Source organism: Hakea prostrata, chromosome 7, assembly GCF_041222555.1.
Source record: "Hakea prostrata isolate BN-2017 chromosome 7, UWA_Hpros_2, whole genome shotgun sequence".
NCBI lineage: Eukaryota > Viridiplantae > Streptophyta > Magnoliopsida > Proteales > Proteaceae > Hakea > Hakea prostrata.
In genome coordinates this window covers 72,664,810-72,689,957 of record NC_142606.1, presented here as the reverse complement: position 1 = coordinate 72,689,957, position 25,148 = coordinate 72,664,810, and the positions used below count along the sequence as shown (strand labels likewise).

Here is a 25,148-nt window from a genome sequence, read left to right as displayed (position 1 = left end):
ATATTCTCTATCCTTGCACTGGTTCAACCCGGGTTGTCTCATAAAGTATGTTAAGATATGCTAATCCAAAAATGCTGCTTTCCGTGCTAAAGTTTCTTGTGTTCGCAACCACTTGAACGCTACAACGTCATGGATGTCTTCCAACTTTACATTCACTTGTGGAACACCGTTTGGTGAAGCTTGGTTTTCTAGATTGCAGTTTTAACTAGCTATGGAAACCCAAGGATTGTCTGACAGATGGTTTAGCATGTAGTCAATTTTTTTAAAAAAGTGTTCACCGCAGAAAAGTAAGTTAAATTTTTATTATACGAGATTTCTTAAGAGGAAAATATCAGTATGTAATGAGTTTGGTTAGAGGTATGTGAAACAGTCACGTGTTCCCTGAGTCATGGTAAATTAGTTTGGCTAGGTAAATTGGATTCGAAAGCAGTTTACTTTTATCTTGAATTTTCAATCTTTTCTTTGGAGAGAAGTCGACGTCAAACATGGTGCAAGGAGGTTACTGGCTGCTATTTTTCTGTGTTATCTTCGTGGGAAGAGCGCAATATCCCAACTGAGGGTTTTCGATTACGTTTGACTTCATGATGAATTCCCAATCGCTCATTTATATGGGCAGATTTACTGAATATGAGCAGACATACCGAATATCCTTTAGAACATGCAAATTTCCATAATTTCATTGGGAATAGAACACGTTCAGCAATCAGCATCATGCTGTCTTTGAATTAACCGCATGATAGAAATTCTTGGGAAAGGAGCCCTGGAGTCTATTTATTACACGTGCCTTATTTCATTGTCATTATGATGTTCAATGTTGGGATGTATCTCTCCCATATGTCCTCTTTGGCTCAACTCATTGGAATTCTAAGGTCAAGACTGGGGGTGCAAGTTTTGTCTTGAGGGCCTTGACTCAATCTATAAGATTTTAAAGATTTTGGCCTTAGAGGACGGGTTAGGGTCAAAGGCGGATCTGGAATTACTTTTTAATCCATCGATCTATCCTAACTCATCCTTTATTTTTTGCCTATACACTAACTTTGATTCTGATTTTAATTTTATTCTTGATGCTTGATCTCAATGAATTAGGAACACGGACAAGGATATGACCAATCAAGGACAGGGATAGGGCCAAGTATATAGCCAATTAGGGCTAGGGCTAAGGATATGATCAATCATAGCTAAGGACATGGCCAATCAGGACCAATGAATCAATGTTAATTAGGACGGGAATGAGCTTGGTTTAGCCTTGAATTACGGTCAGAGCAAGAATGAGCTTAGATTAAAATATATAGCGTTGAGCTTGGAATTACATAAGTCCGGCCCAGCCCGGCCTTGTTGCAGCCCTAATCAAGACTTTAGAAATTGGTAATCTTTTCTCAAGCCTAAGTTCAAGTAGCTATGCAAGACAAGGAACTGATTGGATTTGAAGGTGCAGAACCGAATGCGGGCTCAACCATTCTTGCTGCCAATCACACTGTTCAGGAGAGCGTCCATTTTGGAGCCCAAGGTACAAGCAAAGCAACCCTCCCCATCTTACATCAATGCTATTTCTCCTCCTCAGCCGGTGGACTTTACCATTAAAGTCGATGGGGTTTGGCCTAGCGAGACAGCAATTAAGGCAAGGGGGTGTTATTGTTTGGAATGTTTTGCAAAGCGTAAATTGAGCTATAGCTTTTCGTCATCCTCAGTGGAAGCTAAAGCTTCTTACGATGCTTTGTTGTTCTCTAACACACTAAACCTTCTGAAAATCACAATCTTCATGGTTTGCTCTCTGGTTGTGGCTGGGCTGTTCGCTGGACTGGGCAAATGGAGGGAATCATTACTCACATCCTTGTGCTAGCTCCAGAGTTTACCTCCGGTCAGTCTCGATTCATCCATCGATTGGACAATATCTTTGCGGATTTCTTAGCAAGGGGTGCCTCTAGGGTAGGGTTAGTTTATTTCCACTTAATTTATTGTAAATCCTGCTGTATCTAGGGTAGATCTTTCTCCCCTGTTTCTTTGAATAAAGCTTCTTTCACTTCATACCAGGAAAAAAATAAAATAAAAATGCAACATCAATATTTTCATTGCAGGCCACCATTGCGGTATCTCTTTGATCATATATTTTTTAATTTCAAGGACAACCTTAAATGAAGAGCATAAAGCATAACACTCAAAAAAAAATAGGGTAATTTTCATCTGACTCCTGAGGTTTGGTCCAGATCACTTTTAGTCCAATTTAAGTTTTCTTTTGCATATGGTTCCCTTGGTTTAAGAAATGCTTAAATAAGGACACACTTAACAAAAATAATCAGTTTAATAAATTTTATGAAAAAAAATACCTTTGTATCCTTTGGACTTCTTTTTATTATTTTAATTTTAGTTTTCCCCAGCAATAAAGTAGGCATTTTCAGTAATTTCCAAAGGTCTAACTACCGTAAGTTTCAAAACTCATCTAGAAAGCCATACATTTAGCAACTGAAAAACCATAATTTACGAATATTCGGCATAGGTAAGAACCTAAATCAAAACTCGAGAGGAACTCGTTAATAATTTCTTGCCTTTTCTTTGTCCGACTGAGAACGTAGAAACGTCAGTGATCGAAGGCATGAGCGGCGCCAAACCACCTGTAAGCGCATGAACCTATAAAAAAAAAAACTCCCGAGAAATGCCATCAAGCTTTCTCTGAGAGTCCTTTTGTGAACGAGGTCTCTTCTCCTAAGATGCAGAGAAAGGGGTTTTAGGCAAGCTGAGAATATTCTTCGCATCCATACGATGGAGAAGAATAGGCTTATGCTCTTCGCTTAAAAGACAACACGTCGAGAGATTAAATGAACCAGTTTCATTCGCAACAAAATTAGATATAGAACTTCTGTGATTTTTTGCAAATCAAATTATGAGGAGTTTTATAACTTTGCAGGGTGGGAAGGACAAACAAAAGATGATTTCTGATTCGTCAGGGAATTCAAATGGTGCTCCTGCTTATGGGAACCATGAAGGCGATTTTGGTGTTGTCGGTTCATCAATTGTAGTTGCAAGTGATGGTAGTGGTGGTGGGGGTGGTGGAATTGGAGGTGGAGGTGGAGGAGGAGAAGATGAGAAGCTAAGAGGTGAAGAGGGTGAACTAGCTATTTTTGTTAAGTGTGTCCTTATTAAATTAAAATTAAAATAATAAAAAGAAGTCCAAAGAAAAAAAAAAAAGGTACTTTTGTCACAAAATTTATTAAACTAGCTATTTTTGTTAAGTGTGTCCTTATTTAATCATTTCCTAAAACTACATGGGAGCCATATGCAAAAGAAAACTTAAACTAGACTAAAAATGACCTGGATCAAACCTCAAGGGGTCCAGATGAAAATTACCCAAAAAAATATATCAAATTGGCAAAGATACCCAAAATATCTCTTAAATTATCATGATGGTATATTATGTTAGCAAATTTGTTAGATGATTAGACTCATAATTCATAAATTGCTCTTAACACTTGTAACTTTATAGTATTACACTTAACCCCTTGTCTATACTTTAGGGAAATTTCCCTGGCATGCTTTATTTAAAAAAAGATTTACTTCACCTTCATAAGGTTGTAATTATCTGCAAATGGTTCTATCTGGAATCTTCAGGGTGGTTACTGTGTAATAGCAAGGGTCCATGAATGTTCGGTCCTTTATGCTTTAACAAGTGCAACACATGAGTTGAGTATCAATGCAAAGGGTCTATGCTAGGCTAAATCCGCTAGCATTAGACAAGTCGAAGTGAGATATGGCTCTTAGGCTACTGTTTCAGCTATTAATAAGACACGAGCTGTCACATGGAATGTCCTTTGGGTCCTAGATGAAATTTAAGAGTTGATTGAAGTTTTTGATACTTGTTTTGTGATCCACAACTAGAGAGAGTCAGACGCCTGTGCAGACTTCTTGGCTAGGAGTTATAATTCCCCATAAGAACAATATTTGGCTCTTCTTTGGTTTCTTTCTTTTTTTTTGGTTTGCCTACCCCGGTTTATAAACCGGTGGTTCGACCCGCGTCGCACGGTTTCTTTCTTTATATGCAAATGAGCTTCCATATTTTAGGAATTTAAGGTTTTTCTGTTTTACAGTTAAATAATATAAGTCTCTTCATCCCAATTTTTTTTTTGGGTGAGGGGTAGGAACGTGGGTTTCAATTTTTGAAAATATTTACTTACTATTTATTTTAATACTTTTATTCTTTTTAATAATTATTATAATATTAATTATCCAAAAAATATATATTTTTATATTTTCAATCATTTATTCTTAAAATTTAGTAACCGGTCTTCTTGTTTTTTTCCCCAAAATATCATTTTTAAGTTTTGTCATTAATCTTCATGCTTTTTAACCTCAAAGAGGGCTTGGTTCATTTAACCCTAAAGTATGTTTTAGATAATCACCCGTATAGTATGCGATCAAGAGATCAAATTTCTCTTGGGTCAAGGGACAAAGCTATCAGAAGAATGTAGTCCAGTGAGCATACAATGGGTCCCGAATCCCAGTTCATGAATTAATTTGGAAAATCCATTGAAGTCAGAGGTTTGGTGAATCTCACCAAGAAAATTGTGTTTTTAGTTTGTAGCAGTACAATTGATGCTTTATCAACAGTTCTGATGCTTTATAGGTAACTGATGAAATGAAGTGGAGCTATGGTTTCAGGAAGAATCGTACAGAGAATATGACCCTACATCCTAATTTCATGGTTCCAGGATTTGGATTTTAGGTCTGACGATCTACGCCAGAAATTCTAACTTCATGCATGTTATGCTGTTGGCTTTACAGTTCGAGTTTGTTTTGGATGATCAATTTCCACCCTCATTTATTTTCCACGCTTTTTACGGTTTTACTGATATGGAGAGTGATAACAGGGATCAATTCCAACGCAAGACTGGAAGAACAGTGTGAGCGATAGGAAGAGGAGCGTGGCTAGAGAGAGAGAGAGAGAAGAGAGAGAGAGAGAATGAATGCTCTAGTCTCGAGCAGTAAGATTAGCAGTCATACATCCAGTCGCCAGCAAGACAGGGAATCCAAAAGAAAAAGGAAAAGGAAAAAAAGGTTGCAAGACCATCTCAGGATTATTCAGAATTTGGTATCTCAAGAAAGAAAATTTTGCTTTTGTGTATTTTTCCAATCACGACAAAATACTGGGTTTATGATTTCCGAATCTAATGGTTACATACAAAAATAATCCAAAAATCTCTTTCTGGGTTTTTCTTTCATGTTTCATTTGTTGAATAAAAGCGGCTCTTTAATATTTTTAATGATTTGTTTACGTCCTTCGCTCTCTCGCTTTCTAATTTCTAATTTTTTGATGTTCTTTTTGTTTTACGATTTGTTTCGTTTTCTTCTCTTGGTTTGTCAAAAGATCCCAGCATTTTTATTTAGTTAACCTCTCAATGACTCTCCACACGGGCATTCTCTCTCTCTCTCTCTCTTCTCTATTCCTTGATTCTTTTTCTCTGTTTCTAATTTTTTGTTTTCGGTTTGACCTTGTTGATTTGGTTTGGGAGTGTGTATATGTTTTGTGACAGCAAGAAAACTGACACTTTACTTAACCAATGCGGATTTAATTTTAAGTTGCTGGATGTTGAGTTTATGCTGATATTGCGCGTAGAGGGGGAAGTGTTAAAAGTTTTTATTCAAGACGTCCTTTCCGGTTTTAATTTATTTGCTTGGTGTGATTTTTAAGAGCCCTAGGGTTTTCTTTCCACTTTACTTTTTTTCTTGGACCAGCGTTTTGAGTTGTTAGCTGCCGACCGTGTTCTTCTCAATTTCCTCGTTGGGCTTTTCCTGATTTTCTCCTCTGCTAGTTGCCTTTCCCTGGTTTTCTTAAGGGTATCGACCGTAAGGTTTGCTGATTTCTCCTGTTTTGGTCGTCTGGGTAGGTTGATTTCGGCCATGGAGGTGTTCGCACTTATGATTCGAAGTTTTAGACTCAATTAGGTGATGCGGGCGGTTCTCTGTCCAAATGGGCTTGTGGTGTTCCTTCTAATTAAGGTTGTCAGGGAATCCTTCAAAATTTTCTAGGTTGAGGGCGTTCTGGCTGTGATAGATGTGATTGGAAGGATTATGAAGTGCTTTGTTTGAGATTTGGCGTTTTAGCTCTGCCTCTTGGTGAGATTTTGGTTCTTCTCACCCGGAATTACTGGTGCCGTGATATTGTTCTATGCTTTTAGCAATTTGGAGGTGGTGGCCTGGAATTTGAGTTTTTGAAATGGTACCGTTAAAGCCTCTGGTTTTAAGGCTTGAAAGGGCGGCAACGATTCTAACTGTTTAACAAGAAGGATATTGCTCCCCGTCTTCTGCTTTATTTGGTTTCTCTCGGGGCTGCCATGTATGATGATGTTTCATGCTCAGGGTCCTTCAAAACATACGTGTAGTCTCCTTGCAGTTCTATGTGGACAGATACCTGATCACAAGCAAAAGGAGGAGAATTCGGAGGATCACCCAAAATATCCTTTTCCAGAGCTTGCCTCTTCCGGGCGTCTAGAGGTGGAATAACTAGTACCGCATCCTCGGCATTTGATGTTGTTTTTCCCCAGCTGAACTCTACCAGTCAAGTTACTATAAGTCACCCACCTTTTGCTTGTTAATGCAGGTTCAAACATTAACAAATCCTACTACTGATGAGTTCCGTCGTGTTCTTGAATCATTAGAGCCAAGTTTTGTCTATTTGAAAGGACAGCAGCTTTCACAGGAGGAAGACTTAGGCTCTCTGGTATGGGGTGACGTTGACTTGTCAAGTCCTGAAGCTATATCGTCGTTGTTTGGTCCAACATTGCCGTCTACTGTGAGTAATTTATATGTGGCAGTGATATCTACATTGTGTTTCAGGGTTTCCTTTTTTTCTCTCCTTCCTGCTTCTGAATCTTTCTTTGGTAGGGTGATTTAGTCTGACTAGAAGACATCCCAGACCTTGAAGGTCTATTCTGGGTTTATTGTAAATGCTACTATTGTTCTGAAAGAATGTATATGAATAACCATAAAAAAAATTAGAGAACTCTTATGTGGAAGCACAGTATGATAAAATATAAATTTTGATGTATTCACTGTTTTTCAGTCTGCAAATTCTACTTCGCTTTCCTCTTCTTTGTCATCTTCTTTTTGGTCCTTATGACTTTTCCCCTTATCCCCCCTAGGTCAGTAAGAAGAAAACTCATCCAGATGAATTTGGGTTCAATTCCCAGACATGGTTTTACTTAGACAGTCTTTTCCAGCTGAGCTAGCTGGCACCTTTTGTTCCCTTTAAATTTGATGCTGGATACATAACAATTAGGTTGTATTGGTAGAAAGATGTTCTTTGGATCCCTTTGACCAGAAGATTGCTGTTTGGACCTTTGCTTTGGACTTCTGTATTTGCAGGATTTGCCTCCTATTTGATGATAAGGATAGGGAACTGTGAAAGGGAGGAAGTTAGAGGAAGATTAGCCACAGAAATTTAAGATGCTATACATTTGGAAACAGTTCTGACCCAAGCAAATCTCAAGGGACCCCCAAGTTATCTACTAGAAATAGAGGGTTGGGGGGGGGGGTGGGGGGTTTAGTAATTCTTTAGCTTTATTGTGCCTTGTTAAAGATAATCAAATGTATGGGGAAAGGTGGAAGGAAGGATAATTGGGTTTCTAAACTTCTAGCAGAAACAATACCTAACAAAGAATAGAAACGGGAATTTCAGAATGTGGGAGAGAACCAGAAAACATTGCACTCACATATCATATAAGTTTGCAACTTGGTGGACCTGGTTGCAGGTAGAATCATGATTTTTGGCTGCATTTTCAGAAAATCCTACTTTCTGCAAACCAGACAGTTGTATCACAATATCCAAATGGGAATGAATAAATCAAGAAGAGAACTTCTAGAAGTTGACTAGTGGCACCAAAAATCTAACCAGTAGATTTGGTACTATTATAATTCAAAATAATAGACCAATTTCAGGCCTAAACCAGTAGCAGATGTTAAAAATTAATGTGAATACAGGTCTGAAAATTGAGTAGGAGAAGTAGAGCTTGTAAACAGAACTTCGGAAAGAACTATACTAAAGACTGAAAGCAACGAGCTGGATGGGCAGGATCAAACAAGCAAAACATATCTGAAAACTTACAGAACAGTATATAGCAGCAGGCTATTAAGTTGAGTTGATCTGACCTTAACCTCAACAGTGAGATTGATAGCTAGATAGAAAGGAGAGATAAAAAAAAAGAAAGACAGCCAGGAATCACACCTAAGCCTTACCCAGAATGGACAACACCAGTGAATCCGCAGAGGTGGGTCTGACTTCACAGCACTGAATTTAGAAAGTGATTGCATTGTTTCTTAAATCATGAGATAGTGTTTAATCCTTTGATAGCAGTAATAACTAAAACCACTGGAACTGGAACTAAACAAGTAAGGCTCCTTAAAAAACCTCTCAATTGTACTGTTGATTGGGCCAGTTGATAAGATTCCTGCAGTAAAGTGGAATTTTTATTTCAAGCACAAGCAGAAAATAAGCAGGAGTTGCAGGTTGTCATGACTGCAGATCTCTCAGATTGCCTTACGGTGCTGTTTGTCATGGCTGTGATAGCTATGAGATTTCTTCCTCTTCTGGTACCATCACAGGAACTTGCATTCTATATCAAATCACTTATAGAGGAGATATTGACCCTTTGCAATTTCAAGGAAGCAAAGAAAAGAATTCTCGGCTTGCCATTTTGTTGATATTAGTGATAGTGTTTCTCTGCCCTTACATGTTCTCAGTTTGTTGCCTTTCTTCTGTATCTCGTGGTCACTGTCAGTATCTTAGATGCCTAGAGAGCTGATAGATACTTAACCAATCAAAACAACAACCACCCCATGGCCACCTCCCAACACCAACAACCCCCCCCCCCCAAAAAAAAAAAAAAAAAAAAAAAAAAAAGAAAGAAAGAAAGAAGAAAGAAAGAAGAAGAAGAAGAAGAAGAGAAAAAAGAAAATAAATGGAAGAAGGGTGGTAGTTCCATTATCTGTCTTGTTGGCTGATACGAAGCTTCATTTTTAACATGAAGCTGTGAATATATATAGTAGAAACATAATGGCCTTTTCATTTAGACAATGCTGAAGTTGGGAAATGGTAGTACATAGAAAGAAAGAGCCAAGTGATGGGGAATATGGTATACACACCTCTAGTGGTTTAGAGAGTTCTACAGTTTTTCGTAAGTGCGTACATAATTCTGGAATTTGATTTGTTTCCTTTCTAAATTTTGGCTTAGGTTTATTTGGAGATTCCGAATGGGGAAAAATTGGCAGAAGCACTCTACTCTAAGGTAATACAACTCAAGAAGTTTTAAACGATTTTTTTTCTTTCTCTTGCTCAGAAAGTTTTGACCCTTTGTCTTTTGGTTGAATAACAAATTATATTTGTAAACTGAATTGTAAATTATATAATTGCTTTTGCATTCTCTGCATTTTCTGCTCTCTATAGAACCCATCATTGAGGCAACATCTTTCTGCTTGCAGGGTATTCCATATGTGATATATTGGAGGAATGCTTTTTCTTGCTATGCAGCCTGCCATTTTCGCCATGCTTTGTTTTCAGTGGTTCAGAGGTATTAATTGTGTATTGCATTAGAAAGTCTGGTATGAGGGGATTCCTGCTGCATCATGGATACAACAACAACAATAATAAGCCTTGTCCCAACTAAATGGGGTCGGCTACATGGATTCTTGCCCCTCCAATCAGTTCTGTTAGAGGCCATGCTAGATATAAGGCCTAAGCTATACATATCCTTTCTCACCACTTCTCCTAAGGTTATCTTAGGTCTACCCCTAGCTCTTCTAGTTCCTTCAATATGGATTATATCACTTCTCCGTACAGGAGCATTTATAGGTCTCCGTTGAACGTGGCTGTGCCACCTCAAACGACTTTCTCTAAGTTTATCACTTATGGGAGCAACTCCCAGACCAACTCTAATATGATTGTTTCTTATCTTATCCATCCTAGTTTTGCCATTCATCCATCTTAGCATCCTCATTTCTGCTACACTGAGTTTATCTATATGATTCTTTTTAATAGCCCAACACTCTGCACCGTACATCATAGCTGGTCGAACAACGGTCCTATAAAATTTTCCTTTAAGCTTTAATGGAATACGCCGATCACATGAGACCCCGGACGCACCTCTCCACTTCATCCACCCTATTTTAATTCTTTGGGAAACCTCATCTTCTAAATCTCCTCTTTTACTTATGATTGAACCTAAGTACCTAAAACAATCACTCTGAGGAATCTCTTTATCGTCAAGTATCACCACTTCATCATCTGCCCGATCATGACTAAAGTTACAGCTTAAATATTTTGTCTTCGATCTACTAAGTTTAAAGCCTTTTGATTCCAAAGCTACTCTCCATGATTCTAATTTGGTATTAATCCCCACTTGGGTCTCATCAATCAACACAATATCATCCACAAAAAGCATACACCAGGGGACCTCATCTTGAATGTCTTTGGTTAATTCATCCATTACCAGTGCAAATAGATATGGGCTTAAAGTTGACCCTTGATGTAGCTCAATTGTTATCGGGAATTCATTACTTTGTCCCCCCATTGTTCTAACACTAGTCACCGAACCATTATACATATCTTTAACTATATCTATATATTTACTTGCAACACTTCTTTTCTCTAATACTTGCCAAATTAACGCTCTAGGGACTCTATCATAAGCTTTTTCTAGGTCAATAAATACCATATGAAGATCTTTCCTACATTCTCTATACCTTTCCTGCTGCATCATGGATGGTTGAGGTTAATGCCTCTCTGCCTGCTGGATGGGCTGTAGCCTAGGATTTAGCTATTGGATTATAAGCTTTAACTACAGGATTATTTTTTATTGATAACAACCTAGGGTTGTACAATTGATAATCCTTACTTTTGATTTTATGTCCTGATTAATCTGAATGATTTTACCTGTTAAGCAGTAAGGATGGTCCATTCTATGTTTTTCTAGGCCAAGGACCGGATGACAGTGATAGATAAATACATGTTGAGCTCTAACATGGAGCGAGCCAACACCCATTCTTGGGGTTCAGCATTTATTGTTCCTTTATTATTTATGTTAGAGGGGAACTAATGATCATGTTCTTATTTTTCCTTCTTTTTGTCTATGGCAGTTCTTGTAGTCATACATGGGACGCATTCCAGCTTGCAAATGCATCCTTTAGGCTCTACTGTGTACGAAACAGCCACGTCTTGCCTGCAAACAGCCATAAGGTTAGTGGTAAGCAGGGACCTCGCCTACTTGGGGAGCCTCCTAAAATCAACATTCTTCCTCCTGAAAAGGATGCAGTGGAAGAGGAGGACGAATCGATTGATTCTCTCCCTGCTATTAAAATATATGACGAGGATGTAAGCATGAGGTTTCTTGTTTGTGGATTGCCTTGCACATTGGTAAGCTGGGATAATTTCTTTATTCTTCTGTATTTGTTTTCTGCTGACGGATTTACTTTTTGTTGGTGGAATAGTATTCAGTGTGTACAAATTCGTTATTTGCAGGATGCTTTCTTACTAGGATCTTTGGAGGACGGTCTTAATGCTCTATTGAGCATTGAAGTAAGTGTTTTTGTAAAGTGTTTTGGATTTTGTCTATAAGTAATTTCTGGCCTTGATGTATATGCTCATCTCAGTATTTGAGGACTTTGTTGTTCCGAGTGCTACATTACCATGCCATCAAGTTCTCTTCCGTTGTAGATCCTTTTTCTGTAGAAATCAAGTTCATGTCAATGGTCAATTAAAAGGGTAATAGTTAGGATAAATGAAGAAGCTGCTTTCTAAACATCGACACAGTTCCTATTTTCTTTCTCTCTTCATGCTTTTCTAAGTGGATGTGGAGTCTTGGATTGTTATGATTTCTTGTCTGAATATTAATGAATTCCAGTCTTTATTCTGGTCATTATTTTATATTCCATAACAAGGATAGCCACATCTTGATGTAGCCTCACTTTTTCCAAAATGTCTCGAACTACAAAAAATTGTGGTTTGGCTCGTTGGTCCAATTTATGAGATCACCACTGGTGGATATAATATAGAGAAAATTACATGGCACCCACTATTTTTGGGGTGAAACTAGTGACCATCCACTATTAGCTTCAAAATTACATGACACCCACATGCATAATTACAAGTTACCCACAATTAAATTTGCTGTTAAAATGGATCATAAAATTACCCAAATGCCCTTACTTTTATTTAAGTCATTTAAAATTTCAAATTACAATCATGGATTTCAAATTACTTAAATTCCCTTTTGGCAAGGAAATTATGTGTTACCCTATCTCCCTTACATCAACAGTGTTCCTCCCTTCTCTTCTCCGACAAGGCGACAACCCTCTCTCTCACTCTTTACTTCACTGAACATCTCCAACTGCAACCCATCTTCTCTGACGACCACCGCACCAGTGCTCCTCACTTCTCTGCTCTGAGGACCCTCTCTCTTACTGTTCTCTGACAATTTTGAGAGGATACTCGATCCATGGGAAGCCAATTTCTTATTTGTGCCTGTTTACATTTCCTGCAACTCAGTTCTCAAAATGGGTTTTAGGCGATTGGTCAAGTGTGGCCTATGTTAGCGTCTGTGATTCGCCTCATCTTTTCTAAACTTTTATTCTAGAATGGAAGTGGTGAGGCTGATCATATTTTTGTTGCTTCCCACGATTATGGAGCGTGTTTTCATGCTATGGTGAGTCCAAAACCTACTTTTACTGAGATTTGAGATTTCTCCCCAAAATTTTAACCTACTTTTGCTTTTGCTGAAAGATTTGAGATTTCTCCCCAATATTTTTTTTGGGGGGGGGGGGGGGTTTCAAAACATAATAATTACGAATTGCATTCAATAAATCAGAAGTGATATGTCTTGGATTCTGAAGGAGGACGAAGCAATAGCAGATGGAATTCCGTGGTTCTTGAAGAAATCTGTTATACTACAGACATTTGGAGTCAGATACCAGCATCCCCGTCAAGATGTGGAGCATGTTTTGATTCCACCGTATATGTCGCTGGAAAGCATACAATCAACGCTCGATAGGGTGCCAGAGAATGGCAAAAGGGACATTTGGGTTCGAGGGAAGATGGAAGCTCATCCCAAGAACACCGGCAGACAAACTATAATTTCAAAAACGGTCTGAGAAACTGCTGGAGCCGAAGAGGATTTTCCTCCTTTCATCTCAAATCGCTCTGATTTTTGAAACTGTTGAAGCCAAAGAGGGAGAAGGCGGAGGAGACGAGAGACGAAGAGAGAAAACAAGATTTGTTAGAGTGGTGTGAGCACAAACCAACCAGGTCAAGAAGAGAGATAGTCCGGTTCTTGCTGAAAAACACAAGCCAGAACTGAAAGAAGAGCAGGAATCAGACTCGAACCAGAACTTGACAAGGCAGAGTTTTTTTTCTTTTTTTGTTAAATCTGTTTCGTTTCCCATATATGGATCAGATTTCTGGCTTGGATTCTCCGAAGAAGAGATAAATAGCTTCATATCATCATAGTTGAGCAGTTAGGGAAAGAATCATCACCTCCATCCATTCCATACGATCTCTGTTTTTTCATCCCAAATTAAACCAAATCACATAGAGGTCGGAGAAGATGGGTTCCACTGTAGAAGAGAGGTTGGGGTGTTTTTGTAATTTCTCTGCCCAAAGGGCATTTATGTAATTTCAATTTCAAGTTTACATAATTTCAATTTCAACATTTGAATGACTTAGCATGTTAAGGGTATTTAGGTAATTTTATCCTTCATTTAACAGTAAAATTTAATTGTGGGTAACTTGTATTATGCATGTGGGTGCCATGTAATTTTGGGGATTATAGTGGGTGGTCACTAGTTTCACCAAAAATAGTTGGTGCTTTTTTTTAATATATATATATTTTTGTGTATATATATATATATATATATATATATATATATATATATATATATATATATATATATATATATATATATTTTTTTTTTTTATGCTACGTTTGCGTTATTTGCTTTTTTACTCCAATTGAAGTTTACAGAAGAAATACAGGTCCTTATTGTCTGATTTTCTTCTATGGTGTTTTTTTTCCCTTCCAGATACGGGGGAGTAAACTTCATAATCGAGTTAGGTATGTTTTGCTCTAAAGCAATTTACTTTTCTTAGGCTGGTGCTATTGGGATCTATTCAGATTTCTATCATTGTTTGCTCTAGTTGAATGTCTTGTTATGTGAGGCCCTTTTGGGTTCGGGTCCCATTCTAATATGTATTCTCCATGTGTCTAATTGTGTTTTATGTCATTCTATTCATTGAGAGTCTTGTAATAAAAAGGCAAGTGGTCAAGGGAGCGTATGCACTCTTTCTTGGGTGATTATTATGACGATAAGAAGAACATTAGTTGGTTGACAACTTGATATCTACAAGCATAACGGCAACAAATCAGTGACTGTTGATGAAGTCTTTTTTTTGTTCTGAACAAATGAATAACTGTATGCTGATGCATTGCTTGAATTTGCTTTTCTAGTGCTCCACCACCCCCTCTTCAGGCTGGGACATTTTCTCGTGGTGTCGTGACCATGCGATGTGATTTTTCTACCTGTAGCTCTTCTCACATATCACTTTTAGTCTCTGGTAGTGCACAGACTTGTTTCGATGACCAGGTAATGAAATTTGCGTGTGGATATCTATTGAAAGGACAAGTTCGAATGTGGACAGCCTCTCTGTACTGGATTTCTATCCTTATTGGGGTTCCTAGAATTTGTTGATCTGCATTGCTGTATTATTTTATGTTTTCATGCTGTTGATTTTCAGCTTTTGGAGAATCATATAAAGAATGAGCTTATTGAAAAAAGTCAACTAGTCCATGCGTTGCCTAGCTGCGAGGAAAATAAACCACCTCTCTCTGAGCCTCGGAACTCCGATTCAATAGCGTGTGGGGCCACTGTATTTGAAGTTTGCATGAAGGTCCCAGCATGGGCTTCACAGGTATGTAGTTTCTATCTCTTCTCTTTTCATATAGTAAATAAGTTATAATGCATTAAGTAAAGTTGAGAGATCTTTATTAAGTGCAGTTATCCAGTGTTGGGCAACTGATGTAGCCTTAATCAAAGGAGGACCAAGCTGCCAAGATCTAGGTCAGAGTTATCTCTAGCCTCTAGGCTCAAAAAATGAAGGGTTTGAGAGAGTTCACAATTGCCTATGGGAAGGATTTTCAGAGAGTGGCTATGATGGGATGGCTTTTGCTGCTATTGATGGATATGCATATTGTATAATGGCTTAGTGGTCTCATATGGGATGGTTAGGTAAGGCTTGAGATGGATTATATTAGGTTTCAAGGGGTTTCAAAGACGGCAAAATGTGGTTTTTTTTTTTGGGGGGGGGGGGGGGATCTAAGGGGCTGAGAAATTGCTTGAGAGTTGGACCGAACTAGAGCTTGCTGCCTAGTAGATGTGCACCAAGTTTCATCCGATATGGATTGCTAAATTTCAAGTTGATAAAAATCTTGAACATAGGGTTTTAAATCAAGAAGTGATCAATCTATGGTTTGGTTGGGCAGAAAAAGCTGAATTTCGGAACAAAGGTTCAGGTGTGGTGGTGGTTTTTTGGCTGTAATTTGATGGAATCTTGTTGTGGACTTATAAGATATGAAGCTTCTTGATAATGTAGGGAAAGAAGGGAACCTGAGGATTGAATTGTAGAACAGAAATTAAAGGGGATTATGTAGTTTGCCAAATACCTAAATAAACCGCCTTGTAGATGCTTGGATTGAGTGGAAATGGACTGTTGAAGGTTGTCAGTTCAGCCACAACAAGGATCTTTGATTCTCTCTACCTAGAACCTTAGGGTTTCTCAATACTCTTGGACCTTCTTTGACCAATATTGACAAAACAAGTTTTATAGCAGCATACACCCATTAAGAGTACATAAAAACTGTGAGAAAATTGAATTTTGCTGAACTGTTGAGGCTCCCATCAAACTAGGGGCCCATTTATAATAACATTCATTTATAATAGCATTAATGTAATTTATGTTTATTTTGGATTACAATTTAAAGGCAGACTGTTTACTAGGAAACAGAACAGCATCTTACTAGGTCTTACAATGCAACCTGTACAAGGACTGGAGACCCTGTACATGGGCTCCTTTATTAAATGAAAAACCGAGTTGAGCAAACCTATTTAAAAAGGACTAGGTTGCCCTTAAAGTTGGACGGAATTGCTTGGCTGCTGCTGCCCAACTGAAATACATAGTAAATAGAAAAACTTTGTATGGAATGTAACCCATTTATAGTTGTGCTTCTGGGAAGCAACCCTAGGGGCTTATCTTGGTCTTGGCCTTCCATCTGTGGTGGGACAGGGGACCTTGCTTCAGCAAAGTATGTTGGCTGTGGGTTTCTAGTCTCCTTGTTGACCGGGTGTTGTTTAGTGAGATGGTTGCAATATTGAATTTGAAGTTTGCGTGAAGGTTTGGTATTGGTTTTACAGGCCCCAGTTGAATTGCTAATTGATATGTCAAAGCAGTTCCATATTTTATGGACTGAAGGCCTAATGTTAATGAGTTCCTCCTTAGAAGCTGCAAAATGATCCCTTCATTTGATGTTTTGAAGAATCGTAACAATGGTTAGCTTCATAGTTGTAGAGAATCCTGGGCACCTTGTTGGTGTCACCTTGGTATTTGATCCCTCAACTACCTTGGGTTCTATACACTGATGACAACTCTAGTTAGCTTTGTTGCTATATAAAAGATTTTGTATCAATTGATAATTTCATGCAACTCCATTGCTAAACAAGGGATAGCAGTAGAACTTCTTGTGCAGCCAATATTTCCGGTTTTTCACTTTCTCCAGGGATAACTATCCCAGTTGTTGTATTGGTCAAACCACTGGTTCTGGATTTTAAACTCTAGGCATCTACAAGTATGGTAAATAATAATATTATTGGCAGTTTCTTATTTTTATGAACTTCAATCGTTTCATTGATGGTGAGGAAGGTAATACATCACTTCAGGTACCATCTAACAGGAATCACTAGGGAAGAACGAGTATAGTTGGGGCTTATGTTCCTTGAAGATAGCTTAAAGATTCCAGACCAAAAGTTAGTTCATGCAAATTCTCTGAGTGAACTTACTAAGTAGGCAGGATGAGTTCAGTTTCTGCCGCCTTTTCCATTAGAATCCATGACAGTTGTTTTACTTACAAGCAGTGATACTTTACTCAAAAGAAACACTTATTAACCTCATTATGTGGTTTGGTTAAGTTGACCAAACACCCTGTAGTTAATATTTTAAGTCCTTTTTGTTGCACACTTTGGCAGGTCTTAAAGCAGCTGGCACCAGATGTTTCTTACCGTAGCTTGGTGACACTTGGCATAACTAGCATCCAGGGATCATCTGTTGCCTCTTTTGAGAAAGATGATGCGGAGCGTCTCCTATTCTTCTGTACTAGGCAAGGGAAAGATTTCCATCCGACCAAATCGAGATTTTCGAATCCTCCAAGGTGGTTGAGACCACCTGAGCCTACTCGAAAGAGATCTGAACCATGCCAAGGGACAACTGATGTTATCAATAGGAGACTGGCTGCTGAAAATGGGGCTGCTTTAGCAAAAGTAGATCGAAATGAAGGATTCAGATCAATTGATGAGTTCAGCGTGCCTTATGTCCCTGTTCGTCAGAAGTTGAAAATTGCTGCTATGAGGCCCATTCCTCACACTCGTCAGCACAAGATGCTTCCCTTTTTGGGTATTCCTGAGGCAGATGGAAATGATGGGGGACAAACAAAACCTAGTCTAGCGATTGTTCCCTCGGCAAAGCATAATTTTGCAGGCCCCCCGCCAGCCACACATCGGAAATCATTTTCAAGCTCATATCAAGCTCAGCAGATTATTTCATTGAATCCCTTACCCCTAAAAAAGCATGGCTGTGGAAGGTGTCCAATTCAGGTTTGCTCTGAGGTGAGTTGTTCTGGTGTGATTTCCACAAGTAGTTTAAAGTGAGTTGGATATAGTTCATACTGCAGTGACAGATGCAGATGTTGGCTGTTTGATGTTGTTTCAGGGTGATCCAATATGCTTGTTGCCACTAATTGTGCATTGTTGTACTGCATGCTATATGCCAAAAATACTATATATGCCGTAGCTAGGACGAAAGGAATGGAAGACCACTTTGTGTTATTTTTAGAGGTTCTTATGCTAAATTTTGTTATTTATAATACAAACTTCACTTGTATACAATTTTGTTCAATCTTTAGTCCTTTAAAAAGCGAAAATTAGTTATTCTTTCGAGACATGAAAGAAAGAAGCAGGTGCCTTGGTAACGTTCTATAACATAGCAATGTATGGCAAGTATACATTATGGATCTTTATGATAATCTAGCTAGTGGGCTTTCCATCCATATTGCATTTGACCTCTCTTTTCAACTAAGTATTCATTATGATAGGTTGGAGTCTTGTTTATTGCAGTTGACTTTTGTCCCAGTTTAGCTTTCAGGTTTCTTGTAATTTTATACATTTTGTCCTTTTTACTTTTTAACCTGATTTGTTCCCCCCATATTCCTAATTGCAGGAGGAATTTCTGAGGGATGTCATGCAGTTTTTAATCCTTCGTGGTCATTCTCGTCTTGTTCCTCAAGGTGGCTTAGCAGAATTCCCGGAGGCTATACTCAATGCAAAGCGTCTTGATCTCTATAATTTATATCGAGAGGTGAGGAGTAGTGATGTTTGATTGGCCTGAGGTTGATATTTTTCTTCCTCAGATGGGATTTCAGTTTCTTGTGATATTTCTTTAAGATAAAAGTTGTAATATGATGGAGCTGGTATAGGTGGTTTCAAGAGGAGGTTTTCATGTTGGGAATGGCATCAACTGGAAAGGCCAGGTTTTCTCGAAGATGCGCAATCACACATTGACCAATAGAATGACAGTATGTCACTTGCTTTCCATGGATTGCCGGGTTTCTTTTTTCCACCAACTGCTAGTGCTATCATAGGATCCTATGGCTTGCTGAATCTGAGTTTTCTTTTTTTATGATATGCTTTCGTGCTTACCTTTGATTTGCTCTCTTGCTTTAGCTAACAATTGAATTTATCTATCATAACTATAATTCCAATTACACTGCAATTGTCTTTCATTTTCTTCTTTAGTGCTTAATCCAAAAGATAGGTTGAGTGTACTGTGAACCAAAATATATATTGAGATTGTACTGCTTGAGCCATATGAATAACCTAAAGAACTAATAAGATAGAAATTAATTTTCAGCTATTAACTGTTTTCCTTATTAAATTGGCTGAAAGTTTCCGTTTTTCTGTGGTCAAGCATGGCATGATTGATAATTTTTTTGGAGAACCTGTCAGAATTTGCAAACCATTCCTGTTTAAGCAAGGGGAAATCAATTTTCCCAACCAACTTTTGTTTCCCTTGGGATTAAAATAAGACACGAATGCCCCTTCTCTTGAGAGGAATCTGCCAAAGTTGGCTAACTATTTCTGTTTACCCAGGGAAATCAAATACACAAACCATAATTTGAACACTGATGACTTGGGTGATCATTACATTGTTTGCTTGACAAAGTAAAGATTAAAATCACTTTGGTCTGTGGAATTATAGCTGTTTGTCCAATGACAATGGTGCTTTTCTTATAATCTACCTTGTGTGGCTTTGGGAAGTTCAAGTTGCCTTTTTTTATTTTTTGGTACAAAGGGGCTTATTAAGCTGGGGGATGGGGATATTAATATGCCTTAGCAAGAGTCGAACCCACGACCTCTTCACTAAGAGGTGTTGGTTTCACCACTAGAACAGCTCTGCGTTGGCTCAAGTTGCCTTTTACTACTTTACTTTGGGGGTTGTATCATGATGATTATCTGTTTCCCTTCCCCTGCAATTTTTGTCTCTTCTGACTCTTAAGTCGCATTCATTCTGTGGTCCATATTTTAATTTTAGTCTAGTTGCTTAGGGGCACATAAAATAGTTGTCAGGAGTTGCTTAGCATTCAGATGTTGGTCATCTGATGTTCAAGGCCATCCAATACTGTGGGTTGCCTAGATGCTGTGACAGCTACGGCTTGTAATCTGTTAAAGATGTGTCACTGGAGAAAGAAACAAGACATTTTATTAGTTATTAGGGTGCATGAGCTCTGCTAACCATTAGCTTTTTCTGGAGACCTATCCAAAGTCATTCAGGTGTTTAATGTGCTTATTTGCAATTTATGGTGTTATTCTAGATTTTTCTCTAGCCTGTTGTTAGCTCCTTACATATGCTTTGTTTGGTAAGAATATCTCTTTAAGTCTGAAATCTTTGTGGTTCCACAGGGTGTTGGGAATACTCTAAAAAGGCATTATGAGACATATTTGTTAGAATATGAGCTCGCTCATGATGATGTAGATGGAGAATGCTGCCTGTTGTGTCACAGGTCCTCTCTCTCTCTCTTTCCCCCTCCCCCTTCCCACAAGTTCCCAAGGTCAAGGTGTAGAAACCACCCCAATCTACCTATCTAGTGTCCATTTGTCCCTTGGGGGCTTTAAGCATGTTATCTTTTTACCTGAGGTACATTAATAGGATCCCTAGTGCCTAGAAACATTATCATCTGGGTATTAAAGGATCGGGAAACTTTTGCTGAGCTCAATCCAGAGGCTTCTCATCTGATAGTTTATAGCCTCATAATGGTTGTAGTGGTTGAACCAAGGATTAATACACTTCACTGTAGTGGTTTTTAATGATTCAGCCTTATGTTACTGTACCCATTCCCCTGACGGAATGATGCTGACTGACTCTTCTGGAGAGTTCTTTACAAAATCTTGAGGAGAATCAGTACTTGGGGTTGGATTTCTGGAGTGGTTCATTCCACCAGGTGGCTTAAATGAGTTTGGCTGCCTAAAAGAAGACCTTATCAATGCTTTGGTGCATCCGTGTGTGTGTGTGCATGTTATACTTTGCTAACAATGAGCTTGGTGCATCTTTCTCTATCAGTAGTGCAGCTGGTGATTGGGTGAACTGTGGGATATGCGGTGAGTGGGCCCACTTTGGTTGTGATAGACGGCAGGGTCTTGGAGCTTTTAAGGTATGCTACATATTGCTGTACATAATTATTATGCGACTATATTTTTGAACACCATCCAACAATGTTTGTTTTATTTGTGGTTCTCTGGTGGGACTGCATAGATAAATGTAATTACTTGTCTGGACCATCTCTGCTGCTACCTTCAAGATTCTGTGGGAAAATGGTCTGGTTTTTCTAGTTCTGACATTGTTTACAGAGTGGAGCCTGTCCTTAAGTTGACATGGTGTATAGTTGTCACCAATTCTTATGTTCCCATTGCCTGGTTTTGTGTAGATTTGTGATCACACAAGAGGTTAATGTAACGAAGTGTAACTTGACATAGCAAGTTGCTGGTTTGGCGTATGACTTGTGGTCATGGAATGAATCTGATGCCATAACAGGCTATTATTCTAGAGAATCAATACATTATAATTCAAAAGTTAAAGATAATAAAACGTATTAGTTAATGGATCTGACCTTTACATGATTGAGTCTAGACCATCTTGAGTCCTTGCATTTGGTTTCATGTCCATCCTAGATACAAATGGACCATAAATAGGGGATTGGATTTGGATGTTTTGCTTCCTCAAAAGCTCTTTGTCCTTATTCTATTAATAGCTTGCCCTGGATCCTAAGAAAGGTGATGTTTAAAGTAGCAACTTGGTTGGAATGGATGAGTGGACATGTATCTATTATCCATTTATTGTGATAATTAAATGCAGTTGCACTTGATTGGATGGACTAGCATGGCTGTCCTAACCCAGTTGGAAGCAGCCCACTCTGGGTTTTGGGTCCAATATGGATTGGTAAATTTTGTGTTAATATCTGTAAGAGATGTATACACAGCGCATGAGGTCCTAGCCACTGAAGGGTCTGGGGAGGTCATGATTTAAATAGCCTTACCCTTGTTTCCACAGCAATGCTGTTTCCATTACGCTTTCTTTAGTTAATTTCTGTCTTATGTTTGCTTTGGGTAGGATATGTAGCAGTTTGGCTAGTTGTATTGAAACTCTATTTTTCGTTTTAGTGTTGGATTGGGAGATAGTTCAATTGCAAGTTTTGTTAGTTTTAGATTTTTGTCAATTTGGACTCTTTTGACTTATAACCCGAGGGTGAAAACACGTACTGTAAATACAAAGTGGTGGTGTAATTCTTTCCCTTCTGTGCAGTGACCTGAGTTCCTCAGATTCGCTCTTTCCAAATCAGTCCTCTTCCGTAATTGGAAGACACTGCTTTAATTATCATATACTTCATGTGTTGGTGATCTCTATTTTCACATCAAGACCGATCATTTGTCTAGTGGAAATCTTAAAAGATTAGTCTTTAGTGTGCTATCAGAAAATCCAGTTCTCAGCAAACAGAACTGCTGGGATCCTGGTTTTCCCCCCTTTCAGTTCTGTTTGAAACTGTCCATTGTCAGCTCAAAGGCGTTCCTTTTTTTCAATTGACGTTTTGCTTTACATGGTTTTGACCACTTCAAATTACAGCCCCAAGCTGTATAGACATGCATATATCTCATTATTAGTTATGTGGTGATGGCAGGACTATGCCAAAACCGATGGCCTGGAGTACATTTGTCCTCACTGCAGCGTGACGAATTTCAGGAGCAAACCACAGAAAACTGCGAATGGATTTGCCTAGGGGTCTTTAGTCGAAGGCCAGTGTAATCTTTTTTTTTCTCTTCTATATTTTTTGTTCTTATGAAGCATAAGAGAAAAGAAAACCCTAACCTCTTCTGGGGTTAGTTGTATTATTGTTGTTCGCCCATTGTTGGATTGTCACAGGTTTTAAAGGGAAGAAAGGAGAGAAAGCTCCGCATTTCCCCAACAGCACCACCTAAAAAGATTTTAAGGCATGTGTAATAGTTCGAGTATATGAACAAAAGCCATTGTAGAATACGTAACACTCCCGACCCCCCCCATGGCATATATAATAGTCTTGAGGTTTTTCTGTTCTTAATTTTTGTTCTTAGTTCCACTCCTGTTGAAATGGTCAAGTTGATCTTTTTCTAACTCTTGTTTTGTACATAATAGTTAAATTTGTTCGCCTCTGTCTGCAGTTGCACCATGAGCCTCTTTTCCACGTTATTTCGGGGTAAAAAAATTAAAATTCCGATATCAGGTATGGTATCAGTTGGACGATAATAAGGGGTGTATCATGTTCATTGACCGTTAGTATGACATTTTCTGGATATACACATTAAGAAGCGTAAAAGTAACACAGGTTATATAGGGATAATTACTATTGCTCCTTGTACTTTAATTTTATTACTACTTATTCCCTCTACTTTTCAAAATTACTATTTCAATTTTTAACATTGTCTACAATTATTATTGTTCCCTACCGTTAAGTTCTGTGAGTTTACTGATGATGTGGCATTTTATACAACAACAACAACAACAACATAGCCTTTTCCCACTAAATGGGTCGCCGGATTCGCCCTCCTCGCTCGCTGCGCGGCCGCCTTCCTTTCCCCCTTCTCCTGGTTTCTTGGTCTCCCTGCTCTTCGTTCCTTCTTGGTTTTCCTTCCCGCTTTTGGTCTCCGTTGCGTGGCGTGCCCCTCCCTTTCTCTGCTTCCTTTGGGCCTCCCCCCTCTTTGTCGTTTCTTCTTTCCTCCTGTTTGCCCTCTCCTCTGCTTCTCTTCGGTTTTCGGTTCTTCCTCGTCTCTGCGGCGGGTCCTTTTTTCCTTTGCTTTTGGTCGCCGTCCTGCCCGGTTCTCCCTTCTCCCCCTTTTTTCTTTGGGCCTCTCTTCTTCCCTCTTTCTTGTTGCCTGGTCCTCTCCTCGCTCTCTTTTCGTCGTTCCCCTTCTCTCGCCGTCTGCTGTTCCTGTTTCGTCTTCGTCTCTGTTTGCCTTTTGTTCCGCTCTCTCCTGTTCTTTTGGTTTTCCCCCGGGTCTCTCTCCACTTCTCCGGCTCCCGGGGGCCTCTCTTGATGATGTGGCATTTTATATTTTCTCAAAAGTCCAAAATACCTTTATACTTATCTCTTTACTTATTTACCCTTTTGTCAAGTTCATATTCACCCCTAAAATAAAGAACCTTGAGTACTAGAAGAAAAACACCTATACCTAACAAGATTAAATGAATATTTAAAATTGTGGTCATTTTATTTCTATCTTTCCATACATAACCAAAGAATGGAAAAGATTCTTTCAGGCTACGCATTCTCCAAGTAGTTGATCTTAGCGTGCTAGCCACTGGTTCATTTCGTAAATAGTATCTTAATTAATTGTGGAGAAAAAAATAACTACAATTTGTTTTATTAAAAAAAAAAAAAAAGCACCAACTTTTAACTCATTCATACGTAGATTCACCATCATAAAACAAAATGCACATCATGCTCGCGCCAAACACCCCTCTCCTCTATAAAAATTTCATCCTCGAAATTTTAATTCTAGAAGGTTTAAGAAAATGTAGAGCTCACCTAGCGGTCAAAATATAAAATGACCTAAAAACCCTTTTACGTTAAGCATGGATGTTACATATGAGGACCTGGACATGACCAACAAGTTTGCCCTAACTCTTCCAAGAGCCAATAATCTGCTTAGTGTTCAAAGTTATCCTCTTTCCCTTCACAGCTTAGATATGTGAGGAGTAATTTCACAATATTTCCCTTATAAATTTAAGTAGTTAATGCATCCAAATATGTAAGTAAAATAATTAATCCATCCAAATGTAATAATCAAATTAATTAATGCATCATTATTTCGTTTTAATGCATCCAAATATGTAAATAAAATTAATCAATCCATCCAAATGTAATAATCAAATTAATTAATGGATCATTATTTCCTTTTAATTTTAGTTTATACCAATAAATGCTTTTTTCCTTTTCTGTGTCTTTGGGAGAAATGCCATAGAGTAGTAGATTCTTAATGAGAAATGGATTAGCATTTGCTTTTCATTTTATTTTTAGTAAGTAATGGAGATAATCGACTGCTATCAATCAAAGTGGTAGAAATGCTCTTCCTATTCTACTTGCCAGCCAATGCAATGAATTTAAAAGATATTTTTGAAAAAAAAAATAGAAACCCAAGAGAGTACGGATCCATGGCACATGGCACAATCCTACATCAAAGGGAATTGTTTTTTTTTTTGTAAAGAATTAAAGGGAATTGTATGGAAAGTAATTACAGAGGATGTGAATCCGATTTTCTTCTCTTTCACA

The 25,148-nt window shown here is 38.3% G+C and overlaps 1 protein-coding gene and 1 non-coding gene across 3 annotated transcripts; one reads left to right on the top strand and one right to left on the bottom strand.

The window, feature by feature from the left end:
- Positions 1–4,416: 4,416 nt before the first annotated feature.
- On the top strand, positions 4,417–23,360 carry LOC149012018 (AT-rich interactive domain-containing protein 4-like). Of its 2 annotated transcripts, none has more exons than XM_089160657.1 (16): positions 4,417–5,046; positions 5,877–6,483; positions 6,590–6,781; positions 9,219–9,272; positions 9,466–9,554; positions 11,119–11,395; positions 11,501–11,557; positions 14,056–14,087; positions 14,481–14,616; positions 14,768–14,941; positions 17,269–17,904; positions 18,515–18,652; positions 18,771–18,869; positions 20,254–20,354; positions 20,912–21,002; positions 22,524–23,360. In XM_089160657.1, exons 2-16 carry the CDS (start codon positions 6,328–6,330, stop codon positions 22,620–22,622), a joined length of 2,331 nt encoding a protein of 776 aa, XP_089016783.1. In that variant the 5' UTR covers positions 4,417–5,046; positions 5,877–6,327; the 3' UTR covers positions 22,623–23,360. The 2 variants fall into 2 exon arrangements, with proteins under 2 accessions (XP_089016783.1, XP_089016784.1); XM_089160658.1 differs by lacking the exon at positions 4,417–5,046 and adding an exon at positions 5,058–5,080.
- On the bottom strand, positions 13,422–13,516 carry LOC149012019 (small nucleolar RNA Z103). The gene has a single exon (XR_016174833.1). It is a non-coding gene; the product is annotated as a small nucleolar RNA Z103 (small nucleolar RNA).
- Positions 23,361–25,148: the final 1,788 nt, after the last annotated feature.

Bases quoted from the DNA above. Each gene is read 5' to 3' on its own strand.
- LOC149012018 (XM_089160657.1), top strand. From the start codon at position 6,328: ATGATGATGTTTCATGCTCAGGGTCCTTCAAAACATACGTGTAGTCTC. The intron at 11,558-14,055 runs GTAAGTGTTTTT...TTTCCCTTCCAG, and splicing joins ATGCTCTATTGAGCATTGAA to ATACGGGGGAGTAAACTTCA. The intron at 21,003-22,523 runs GTATGCTACATA...TGGTGATGGCAG, and splicing joins AGGGTCTTGGAGCTTTTAAG to GACTATGCCAAAACCGATGG.